General features: G+C 40.3%; 1 protein-coding gene across 1 annotated transcript in view; it reads left to right on the top strand.

Moving 5' to 3' along the window:
• LOC138756950 (paralemmin-1-like) overlaps window positions 1–13592 on the top strand; it is a 127899-nt gene that overhangs the window by 15598 nt on the left and 98709 nt on the right. Inside the window, exons 2-3 of the mRNA XM_069923434.1 lie at window positions 8122–8202; window positions 11704–11834. Of these exons, the coding sequence (XP_069779535.1) occupies window positions 8122–8202; window positions 11704–11834 (212 nt within the window). The remainder of the gene's footprint in view (window positions 1–8121; window positions 8203–11703; window positions 11835–13592) is intronic.

Below are 13592 nucleotides of genomic sequence, written 5' to 3'. Positions count from 1 at the left end.
GTGACATTGAGTGCAAGATTATTGTTGGTGCACCATTCAGGCAAGTTTTCAATCTTCAGATTATGTCTGTGATCAAATTATCACTCTCTCCTCACCATTGCTTTGAAAAATCTCTCACTCATATTTAAAATTAACAACTGATTAACTAGTTGGGAAAGAATGTTCTGACCTTTCACTACCCTGTGTGTGTGGAAGTGCATCCCAACTTCATAGAGTTATTTGAAGATACAGTAGGGAAATGGGCCCTTTGCCCCACTGAGTCTGTGCCAATCTTTACACCAATCCCAAACCACCACGTCCTATTCTCCCCACATTCCCTGCATATTCTACCACTCAGCTACACATTAGGGATGACTTGCAAAGGTCAACCTGCATGATATTGGGATGTGGAAGGAAATCAGGGTCCCCAGAAGAAACCTCCACAGTCACAGGAAGGAAGACTATTCAGCTTTCACACAAACAGTAACAGAGGTCTGAATTAAAATCAGACCAGTTGGGTATGAAGCAGCAGATCCCACACTGTCTGTAAAGAGTTTGTACGTTCTGCATGGGTTTTCCTTCCCCGAGGGTCGAATTTCTTCCTACCATTTGAAATATACTGGGTGTGTAGATTAATTGGGTGTAAATTGGATGGCACAGACTCATTGGCTGAAATGGCCTGTTATCATGCTGTATATCTTTTTTTTTAATTAAAAATCTACCCATAGGGCATGAGGCAGCAAATCTATCAGTTAGGGTATAAGGCAGCAGATCTACCAGTGGGGGTATGAGGCAGGAGCCCAACCAGTGGGGGTATGAGGCAACAACCCTACCAGTTGGGGTACGAGGCAATAAGGGCATGAGGCAGCAACTCTACCAATGGAGCCAATGGCAGACACTTTTTCATGTTTCAAATGTTTATGCTATTCTCCTTGGTCTAGGACTTCCCAACCAACAGAAACATTTCTTTCCATCTGCACTGATCAATTCTGATTAGTTTCTTGTAAACTTCAATCAAATCAGCCCTTAACATTTTATATTGTAACCAACAAAATCCTATTTTGTTCATTCACTGTTTATTGACTAAAGGCCTGTTCTAAGTTTACCTCGTGATGGATAGTCACATTTACTATTTTACACAAATTGTCTCTGCAGCTTCTTGGTAACCTTACTGTTATGATATTCCTCCAGAATGTATCACACCAACAGTGGATCCTCAATGCTCACTCCCTGGATCACTCTTCAATCAAATTCTTTGATCAAATCAGTCCTCACCTGACTTCAAAGAGAAGCCAACTGACGCTAGAGTGTCCACCTTGCACGATATCATCCAATGTCATGGTGTCAAATAATTTTAGAAGCCTTGGTCAGTCTCAAGCCAAGACAAGATCTCATAAGGCTAAAGTGGAGTGGATCATAAGGAGGAACTACAGTAGCCTCCATAACATTTGGGACAAAGATTTGTTTTTCTTTATATGCCCATATTCCACAGTTTTACACTTATAATCAAACAATTCACATTCCAGATTTCTATTAAAATTTATTTTTATACATTTTGGTTTGACCATGTAGAAATTACATCACTTTTTTTATGCACAGTTCCCATATTCAGGGCACAATAATGTTTGGGATATTTGTCTTCTCAGGGATGTTTAATTACTTCATTGGTGCAGGTATAAGAGAGCTAGGTTTGCTTCTAGGCACCTTTGGAGTCATTTTACCACATGAGGACCAGAGTTGTGCTAATGAGAGTCAATGAGGCAGAAAAACAAGAATAAAGCAGTAAAAGACATTACCCAAACCTTAGGATTATCAAAAATCAACAACTTTGAACATCATTACAAAGAAAGAGCGAACTCATGAGCTCAGTATTTGAAAAGGTACAAGTACCCCAAGGAAGACCTCCACTATTAATAATAGAAGAATTCTATCAAACCCCTGTTAGATAGATTGAGAAGTACTCTTCAGGAGGCAGGTTTGGATTTGTCAATGAGTACTGTCCATAGAAGACTTCATGAACAGAAATACAAAGGCTACACAGCAAGATGCAAACCACTAGTTCACCACAGAAACAGGATGCCCAGATTACAGTTTGCCACAAAGTATTTAAAAGAGCCTCCAGAATTCTGGAAAAAGGTCTTGTGGACAGACGAGAGCAAAATTAAACTGTATCAGAGTGATGCCAAGAGCAACATGTGGAGGCATAAAGGTACTGCCTAAGATCCAAAGCATATCACCTTATGTGTGAAACATGAAGGTGGATGTATTATGGCCTGGCCATGTATGGCAGCCACAGATACTGGCACACTTATCTTCAATGATGATGTGGGGAGTGGGAGAAATTCAAATAAGAGGGCATAGATTGAGAGTAAAAGGGGAAATGTTTAAAGGAAACATAAGGGGGAATTTCTTCACGCAGGAGGTGGTGGGGGCATGGAATGAACTTCCAGCAGTGGTGGTAGAAGTGAGATCGATGTTAATATTCAAGGAGTAAAAGGGGAAATGTTTAAAGGAAACATAAGGGGGAATTTCTTCACGCAGGAGGTGGTGGGGGCATGGAATGAACTTCCAGCAGTGGTGGTAGAAGCGAGATCGATGTTAATATTCAAGGAAAGGTTGGATGTGTATATGAACAGGAGAGGTGTGGAGGGTTATATGCCAAATGCGGGTCAATGGGACTGGCGGGAGAAGATGTTCAGCATGGACTAGTAGGGCCAAACTGGCTTGTTTCTGTGCTGTAAATGTTTATATGGTTTAACTGCTGATGGAAGAAGCAAAATGAATTCTGAAGTAAATAGAAACATCTTATCTGCTCAGGACAATGATCCCAAACACACTGCTAAAGCAACAAAGGGGATTTTCAAAGCTGAACACTGGAAAATACTTGAATGGCCAAGTCACTCATTCGATCTAAATCCAATTGAGCATGCCTTCCATATGCTGAAGATAAAACTTAAGGGGACAAGCCCAAGAAACAAGTAGGAGCTGAAGATGATTGAAGTAGAGGCCTAGCAGAGCATCATCAGAGAAGATACTCAGAACCAGGTCATGCCTATGGGTCACAAACTTCACACAGTCATTGCATGCAAGGGATATGCAACAAATTACTAAACATAACTACTTAAATATACATACTATTTCTATGTCCCAAATACTGTGGTGCCCTGAAATGAAGGAACTATGAATAAAAAGTGCTGTAATTTCTTAATGGGCAAACCAAAATGTACACAAATACCCTTTAATAAAATTTGGAATGTACATTTTAATCATGTGTGAATTGTTTTATTACAAATTTAAAACTGTGGAGCACAGCGGCAAATAAAGGAAAAATGTGTCTTTATCCTAAACATTATTGAGGGTGCTGTATTTCCACTGACAAGCAGGTGGATAGTGATAGGTCACAGATTTAATTGCCAAAGGACTGGGCAAAAAGAGGGGTATTGAATGAACTGTTACAATATGCAAAGCACTGCCTAGGAATTGATTTCAGCAGAAAGTTCCTAAAGGGAATAAATAAGTGCTGTCATTTATAGAAAAGAAACAGTATAGTAAGATGAGGTGGAGAAGTTCAGAAAACCTCAGTGGACTGAATGGCCTGCTCCAGCATCACATGACTTAGTGATTACTGTTGCATGGACACTGTAACCTAGTGCAGTCATAGATTGGGATAAACTTGTTATGCTGCTTTGAGGAACTTGACATGCTCTCCATAACACCAGTGGCAGAAAACCCGATGAAGTTTCCCTGCAATGAAATTGGACTGTTTACCTTTTCCAGTTTACAGGGAGCCAGATTACTGGTGTACTTTCTAACATTATTGATCTTGCAGCAGAAACAAATCCTGAAGACCCTATTGGCCTGAATTATAACCCCAAACTGGTTTTGCATTGGTGGGCTGCAACATCAGATGGAAAGGAGAAAAGGTTTTAACCCGATTCACAGAGGCAATTACCAAATAAAATTTGGCACTTAATAGAGGAACAATGTGATGGGCCAAACCTTGGCCATAGAGTAAGGTTTAATAAAGAGTGGATTTTTTTTTCAAAAATTCTATGCTGTCCAATTACACCCAATTAACCTACTAACCCTATATATTTTGGCAGGAGGTAGGAAACCAGAACATCCTAAAAAAAACTCACAAAGGTCACAGGGAAGACATATAAACTCATTACAGACAGTGCCAGATTTGAACACTGGTCATTGATGCTGTAATAACCTTGTACTAACTGTGCCATCCATGGTAGAATGTAGTAAGGGGAGATGTGGCAAGATTAGAAGGCATGGAGCAATTTCAAGCCCAGAGAAGGAGGAGTGCAGAGATCAGAGAGGATGCAGGAGAGGGACATGAAAACAGGCTAAAAATTCCAATGCAGAAGCATTGCCTAACCAGGAGCCAGTATGGGTCAGCAAGCACAGGAGTGATGGACGAAGGTGCACAAGGCACATTCAGCCCTAATCTGAATGACCTCGGCTGTACAGATCTGTAAGGTTTGAGTATACAGCCTAGTCACCACTTTCACTATCACAATGTATAAATCAGAGCAATGAGCTGTTTGCCCTATCACAAAATGATGGAGCTCTGCCAGGCCTCGACAGTGGGAATAGAAATCTGGACTTAGTTTTGACGTTGCTTCTTCTTGATAATGTAAACATTGGCAAGTGAAGGGAACTTTGGTTTATTTTAAGACCTCCAGTTTGGAATTTATTCTTTTTCTTTAATCCATGATTTATTAGGAGTTTTGCTGTGACCTTTACTTGAACGCAATGTAAAAAAAACATTGCCAAGGTTTTAGGCCATGGAACCTTGGTATTGATATTGCTCAGTAAGCTAAATTGAGAGCTCACAAATGGACCATTCACAAATTTGCAACACCAAGTGAGTGCACACAGATTGGGGATGATGATGGTGCAATTCAACCTCAACATAAGATCATAAAGTCTACGAGTAGGTAATTTGACCCTTTGTGCCGACTCCATTACATACCGAGATCAGAGTTGATCCTTCATCTCAGTGGTCAGTTCCTGTACATATCCCTTATCATTTAATTTCCTTAATATTTAAACATATAGCAATCTTTATCTTCAATCTATTCATGGGTGAGCCTCTGAAGTTGAAGGATTCTCTCATCTCAGTCCAGATGGACAGCCCATTATTTAAAAGCTGAGACTGTGGACATGCCAGCCGAGGGCTGACCAAAATCCAACTGCTGGAGGAACTCGACAGGTGAAGCAATATCTGTGGAGGGGAGGGGGGAGATTGCCAATGTTTTGGTTTGACACCCTGCTTCAGGATTTGAGTGGATGAAAAGATACCCAGTATAAAGATGGAGGTGTGAGCAAGTATGTGATAGGTGGACTGGGGAAGGCTGAAGGATGATTGGCGCATGGTTCAAATGGGGTTGGGTAGAAGCTGACAGAGATAAAAGGGCAAATGGGACCAGATGGGGAGGAGGCAAGGGGGAAGATAGAAACAACTAAGAGGGTGATAAGTGGGAATACACAAAGATTACCAATGTAAATCTGTAAATTCCAATGAAGCCAGCATTGTAGGCTGAATCTCAAACAATGACGAGATGGAACACAAAAAGAAGATAAACGGTCCATTGGTTTGGTGTCATACCAACAACCTCACACTCAATGTCAACAAGATTAAGGAGGTGGTCGTGGACCACAGGAGATGGGGTCAAATTCACTCCCCTGCCCTCATCCATAGCACTGAGATGGAGAAAGGGAACAGCTTTAAACTCCTTGAAATAAATATTTTCAATGACCTGATCTTGAATAACCAAGGTGACAAGCAGGTGCACCAATTCTTTACTTCCTCAAGGGCCTGAAAAATTATGTCATCTCTCCAGTTTCTTTCTCTCCCTCAACAACCTCTACAGATTGTGCATTGAGATTCTTGTCAGGATGTACCATTGCATGGTATGGAAACTGCTCCACCGAAGACTGCAAGAAACTGTAGAAAACTGTGAATGCATCTCACATATCACAAACTTCCTTTCCCTCCATCAGCTCTCTCTGCACTTCCCAATAACTCAGAAAGGCAGCCAACATATTAAGGATTCATCTCACACTAGTGACCCTCTCTTCTCCCTCCCCATATTGGGAAAAAGATTCAAGGATGTGAAACCATGCACCACCAGATTCAAGGACATTTTCTCCTGGAACACCTTCCTGGGCAGTAAAGACACATACATCAGGATGCTCTTCATCGAATGTTGAATGTTTGGCATTCAACACCACCAAAAGTGATCAATAAACTCCAAGACCTGGGCCTCAAAACCCAGGTCATGGATTTCCTCACCTCCAGACCCCAATCAGCGAGGGTTGGTAAGAACTTCTCCTCCACAATTTCCATCAGTACTGGAGCACCACAGGGCTGCATTCTTAGCCCCTGCTCTGCTCACTTTACACCCATGACTGTGTGGCTTGGGAAAACAATAACACCATCTACAAATATGCTGACAATACCACAGTAGGTAGGTGCCATAAAAAGGGGGATGTGTCAGCATTATGGAGGCAGATTGAAAAATTGGCTGAATGGTGTACCAACAACATCTTGCAATTATTTGTGGACTCTGTGTTATCAGAACCATGGAGCTGGTTGTGGACTTTTGGAGGAAAAACCAGAGGTGTACAATCCAGTGATGATAGGGGGATCGGAGGTGGAGAGGGTGAGCAAATTAAAATCCTGGGAGTCACAATCTCAGAGCACTTCTCCTGTATCCAAAACATGAAGTCAGCACCTTATCTTTTTCAAGAGTTTGCAGAGGTTTGGTATGACATCAAAAACCTTGACAAACTACTAAAGATGCGTTGTGCAAAATGTGCTGACCAGCTGCATCATGGCCTGGTATGGGGGCACCAATACCTCTGAGCAGAAAGCCCTACAATAGGTAATGGACGTAGCCCAGTACATCGCAGCCAAAACTCTCCCCACCAAGAAAATCTATGTGGAATGCTGCCATCAGAGCTCTATTCTTGCTGCTGCCATGAGGAAATAGGTATAGGTGCCTCAAGACTTGTATCACAAGGTTCAGGAACAGATGCTACTGCTCCACCTTCACATTCCAAAACAACAAACTCAATCAGAGACTCATTTAAGGACTTTTACTTTGCATATTATTTATTATTGTTTTATTTTTAATTTTCTGTATCGCACAGTCAGTTTTTTCTTTGTTTACATTTCTTTCTTTTATATAAGTATCTTTCCTTGAATCCAGTTATATTTTTGCCCTACCGATAAGTAGAAATTCTGCCTGGTTCACAGGGAAAGGAGTGTTAGGGTTGTATCTGATGTCATGTTTGTATTCTGACAATAAATCTGAACTTTGAACTTTTCTCTCCACTGTCAGACCACTAAATGAGCCTTACTCTAGTGAAATAATGTTGCCCTTACTCCATTCAAACCCATCTTCCTCTGTAAATCTTCTCCCTGTACTGTGTTTTATTCTGCTGAACTAATGTGAAGAGGTTTTGCAGAAAAGCAGGCAAAACAAACCCTTTGCATGTGTCAATAAATGAAAACTTGGATTTGTGAAGGAAAATGGTAAATGGCCTTGATAGCAAGATGATTTGAGTTCAAGAGCAAGGTTATCTTGTTATCTATATACTGGGCTTTGCTGAGACTACTCTTGGAGAATTATATGTAACTTTGATCTTTTTACCTCAGAGGTTTGAGGAGAGATTTGATTTGAATTCAGTAGAATGAGACAGGATCTGATTTGAACTTACAAAATCTGGCATGACTGGTTAAGTGTTTCCCTTGGCTATGCTGTCTAGAACAAGGGATCTCAGCCTTGGGCAAGAAGTTTAGGACTAAGAAGAAATCTCTTCCCTCGGGAAGTGGGAAAGCATGGAATTTGTTTCTGAGAATGGCTCACTTTAAATTTCTGAATGTAAATGGAATCGATGGTATTAGAAGAGGAATATGACAGGGAGGTCAATCACGATTGCATTGAATGATGGAGCAGGCTCCAAGGAGGCGAAGGCCTACTTCCCTTCCCATTTTTTTAATGTTCTTTCATTTCTATGTTTTAATTAAAACTTTTGAACACTGGTATGTTGGTACAAGGCTTGAAATGATAACAATCAAAACCCTCTGTGTAACATATTCTTTCCCCCTCCCTCTCTTTGTAGGAGAAAAGGCAAAGACAAATAGAAATTGAGCACAAACGACACCAGCTCGAGGATAAAATACTTCAGCAACAGTATTATAAGGTAGGAAACTGATGCAGGAAATTTACATGGTGATTCCTGTAAAAAGCTTGATACCAGCTTGAAAAAGCTTGATACTGCCAACGGCTATACTTTGTGAGATGACTGAGGAGATTCGGTCTGTCACCGAAGACTCTCAAAAACTTCTACAGGTGTACTGTGGAGAGCATTCTGGCAGGTTGCATCACTGCCTGGTATGGAGGCGCCAACTCTCAGGACAAGAATAAGCCCTAGATGGTTGTTAACTTGGCCTGCAGCATCGCATGCACCAGACTTCACTCTATTGAGGACATCTACATGAGGTGGTGTCTTATAAATCCTCAAAGACCACCCCCCCCCCCCCCACCCCACCACCCGGGCCAAGTCCTCTTCACTCTGCTACCATCAAGAAAGAGATAAAGGAGCCTAAAGATGAGCATTCAGCTGCACAAAGACAGCTTCTTCTCCGGCTGCCATCAGATTCCAGAATAATCAATGAACAAAAGGCACTGCCTTACCTTTTGTGCACTATTATTTTAATTTTTAATATTATTGTTGTAATATGGTTCATAATGTGAATGTTCACTCTATGACGCTGCCACAAAACACCAAATTTCATGACTTGTTCATGACAATAAATTCTGATTCTGATACTGCTGTGTTCATGAAGCTGCTGTGCGTCGATATTGATAAATGTTCACAATGGCATTGTCGTCAGGTTAATCACATCTCAAATATTATTGTTATTGCATTATTTTTCTTTTGGTACCTGAGCATGAAGGAATTTTATTCTCATATTGAATGATTTTTTTTTCCAAATTAAGACAGAAGCTATTGAAAACATTCAGCAGGTCATACTGCACCAGTAGACAAAGAAACAGAGTAAATGTTTCAAACTAATACCATCTCAGAAAAGATAGGTAAGGAAAGAGCCAAAGAGAAAAAGATAAGGAACCTCAGGGAGAGATGGAATAGAAAATGAAATTCAATCAAAAAAGCAGAACGTTGGAAATCTGAAATAAAACAGAAAATTTAAGGAATATTCTGCATGTCAAGCAGCATCTGTAGAGAGAGAGACAGACAGACAGACAGAGAGACAGAGTTGCACCTCAGTCTGATGAGCTTCCATGAGAAGGATGCAGGAGAAAATAATTGAAAAAAGAAACTATGCTCCAAACAATTGTTTTTAACTTTCATCACCATGGTATTTTGACTTAAATTCATTGGTGTTTATGTGATCTTATTTCCAAAGATGTGAAACTTATCCTGGCAATATTTCTTGGTCCAGATCCAGTGAACACCAACCTGGCAATCCCTTTTCCTACCACTGATATCTTTATGTCCTATCTAAGATTCTCCCACATCTCCAATCTCTCTCTTTCTGCATCATCCAGTCTCTTCACTCTCGCATTGTCAACTCTATCTGGTCATTATGGTCCAGAATTCCCTTCCACCGCCCCTTAAATTAATATAATTGGCCTAGTTTCTATGCTAACGTATCCTTAGCATGACTCCATGTTGAATTTTGGTTCAAAGTATTTCCTTTGAAATGTCACGATGTTTTGTTTCCTTAAAGGTGCTAAATAACTTATACCAATTATTTATGTAGTATGACAGAGGGGATTGAAAATATGTATCCAAATTATGAGTGGTATAGCCCAATGGTATTATGGAAGCAAAGTGATGAACATACCCCAATTCACTAGAAGGTCACCATAGCAATAAAGAGAGAACAGGATCTTCACACAATGAGACGACAAGTAGAGACCCAGAGTTGTAAAAGGAAATGCTTTCCTTTTAGAAGAGGTCAAAAATCTGGTGCAATCTGGCATGAAATTATTGACTGAGATTATTCGATTTATAGGGCCTATTGCTACCTTAATCCTTTGGATCTTTATTCTTAACTGGTTCCACATGGAGCTTTAAAAAAAAATTATATCGACTACTTTACAGCAACATTTCACAGGCAACAGGGGATGAATAAGACTGCCAAAAATGAATGTAATAAAAACTGAGTACAACTACAGATTATGGTTTTAATTCAAATCAAACATTCCAATAAATCTGGAAAGTGAAAGGCTTGAGCTTTATAAACTTTTAACATACTGTGGAGGTGAGGATAATGTTATTATTCCATGAGTCTTCTAAACGCAGATGAATACAGAAGTCCCTTCTTTCATTTGATTAAGAACTCTCCAATCATAGGGCATTTAGTGCTGAACATTCTCTGTGATGTGGATTACTATTGCAGGTGCACTGTTTAATCCATTTTGGGTGGACCAGTTGCTGCATACAGTTCAAGCAACTGCTTGGGAGACCCCAATGAAGGAAACTCTGCATGTTATTTGTTTGCTTGATGAAGTTTTCAAAATATCTCTGCGTAAGTCTCCCCTTGTTTGCTGCCTTGGATGAATAGACATTAAAATCACCACTATGAATACAGGAACAGAAGGGCTGTGTGCATCTCTTCCAGCTGTTCTGCTTCATCATGGCTGATCTGCATTCTAATTTCATTTGCCTGCTTATTCCTCTCTGTCTGACCAAAATCCATCAGTTAATGCTTTGAAGTTTTCCATCAATCACAGCAGTACTTTGGGAGGAGAAGTTCCAGATTTACACTCCCTTCTGGATGGAAGAGTGGTTCCTCGCACATCCTACAGTGGCCTGGCCTTAATATTGATCTTTGTTTTTGTTGCAGACGTTCCCATCAGAGGAAGTAGCTCCTCTTCATTTTTCTTTGTTGGCACTTTATACTGCACTAAGAGTGACATATTTAATGAAAATTGTTATAGCTGTTGGCCTAATCCTTACTTTACTTTTCCCTTGGTAATGACAACCAATCAAGTTAACGGTAGCTGTAAAGGAGTGTGGTGACCATTGTGTTACCAAGAATATTTGACAAGGGAGTCTTGTGTTATTTGCAATAAAATTTAAAATGAAGCAGATGAGAATAGTTGTGAAAATGCTTACATGCATGTTATGGAACAAACTGCGGAGTGATTTCCACAGCTGGTGTTTGACCTGCGTTCTGCCCCAGAGAACTCCCTTAAATATGGGAATGTTGCCTTGTTAAAGTAATGGGAAGCAGCCTGGCATTGAAATAAGTGACCAAATCAAAAAATATATCAAAATCCATTCAATTTCCTCCCATCAGATCTCCAAAAGCAATCTCAGTTAGAGAATTGTATTTTCTAAACTATTGAACTTGTTTCAAAATTAATGGAGCAACTTCCTTTAGTTGTGCCTTTAACATAGTAAAAAGTTCCATTGTTCAAAGGAATGTAATCAAACAAAATATTATGTTGTGTTACATAATAACATGTTAAACTGGATGTCCAGAAACTTTGTCAAACAGATTTTTTTAATGGTATCTTAAAGAAGCAAAGATGATGTTTGGATAGATATTTGCAAAGAACAGGACGTTATTGGCTATGGACAGAGTGATTACAATTGGACAGCAAGGTTTTATGTCTTCTCTACATTGTGGATTAGTTTCTAACAGGTCTTTCTTCCTTTCCTTCCCAGTCCAAAGCCATGCGAGAGAGATGGCTACTGCAAGGGATCACTGTCTCATCTCTTGAAGAGGAGGAAGCAAGGACCAATGAGATCCAGGCAGATGAAAACAAGGCAAAGAAATTGGAGGAAGCCATTCGCAGGTCAGAGGCCAAGGGAAACTATTGTGAATAGTTTGCTTATTGTTTAATGATGCACTTATCTTCCAATACAACAAAACTGAATATTGAAGCTGGAGCTGTGGATTTTGGTTCACTTGTTGAATGTTATATTTTCAAAAGAAATGTGAACTAGATGTGAGTAAATGATGGTCTGTATTTCATCACCTGATGCTGAACCATCTCAAAGAGTAGGAAGATCCCAGATCCTATTTCCAGCCATTGCTATTTTGAATGTAATACCCAGCTCCATGGAATCAACAGCATTCTAGAGTCAATTGCAGCTATAAAATCATCCAAAGCTCACAGTTCCATGTGTTGTTGGGATATAATGACTTGATTCAGATCAGGGAGAAGATAATGGTGCTAGTACAAAACATTGAGGATTAAAGTAAATCTCCACAGGCTCCAAAAGTAGTAGGACAGGTAGATAATACTGTTAAGAAATCATACAAGGTATTTGCCTTTATTAGACAGGGCATCGAACATTGGAGCGAAGAGGTAATTGACAAAAACACATAAGAAACAAATTAGACCCACTCTTGAGACCCTGTCATGGAGGATGCAATGCTGCTTGACACGAAAAGATCTTTGAGGATATTGTGAATATTTAATGATGAGAAGCTTAGGTAAGAATGACCCATTTTCCTACGTAAAGAAAACAATCAGATAATTGATAAAAGAATTAGAAGGGAATTGAGGTGCACATTCTTCACCTGAGGCTGACAAAGGTGTAAAAATCACTGCTGCTGTTTATCCATTATGTGTATCCCGATTGAAATATGATGTTTGATTGCAGATAATAGCAATTTAATTGCACACAGTAGGGTACTTTGATGAGTTTTGAATACATTCGTTCCTCAGAGTTCACAGGATATGTTCCTGGGAGCAGGAGTACTAATGGAATCAGTAAGCCTTTTCACACCACAGTGAACAAATAGGTAAACTGGGCAATTTGACCTGTTACCTACCCAGGAATCCCGCAATGTGAAAAGGTCAGAGAGGGCAAGGCCGGTCAAAATCTAGGTTGGGGTACTCTTGGGGGCTACACTTATGGTTGTGTGAATCACTATCCTGCTGTGCTCTCAAGTGTCTATCTAAACTAGGCACAAGGAACCAAGATAAATAGCGCTGCTCCCTGTCCATCTTGTCCATCTCCATATCTTTGCTTCTATTGTCCAGTTTTCTATCCTGAAAACAGCATGTCTATAAATACTTTACACTTAATCGTTAGAACTCTTATACAGGAATGTCCTCAGTTCACCCAACTGCCGTTCCGGCATCTCATTGGACGGCTTCAGGGCCGCTCCAGCACCTTATACTGGCGGCACAATGCAGGATCAATATTTCTCCAAGCAGTTGGAACTGCTCTGTGAGTACCAGCACCAGGGAAACACAGAGCGGTTCAAGCTGCATGGGGGATTATGGGTAACAAAGTCGACCATGATCCTGCATTGAGCCGCCATCACAAGGTGCCAAAGCATCCCTAAAACTGAAATGCCAGAGCGGCCCGGTGAGGTACCAGAAGGGCACTCCAGTGAGCTCCGACAGCACTGACGGCTTCTAACAATTGAGAAAAGAACCGCTCCTCACAGGAAATCACTGATATTTTTAATTGGTACAGGACTAACGATAGGAAATACTTTTAAAACAAATTGGGTTGAATAATGCCAGTGGGCATCTGAGTGGAGGAAATAGAAACTGACACAGGGAACAGTCTTTTATACAGCTTTTTCTGTATTG

The sequence above is a fragment of the Narcine bancroftii genome, chromosome 1, assembly GCF_036971445.1.
Source record: "Narcine bancroftii isolate sNarBan1 chromosome 1, sNarBan1.hap1, whole genome shotgun sequence".
NCBI classification, from domain to species: domain Eukaryota; kingdom Metazoa; phylum Chordata; class Chondrichthyes; order Torpediniformes; family Narcinidae; genus Narcine; species Narcine bancroftii.
This window is presented reverse-complemented; position numbering and strand designations above follow the sequence as displayed.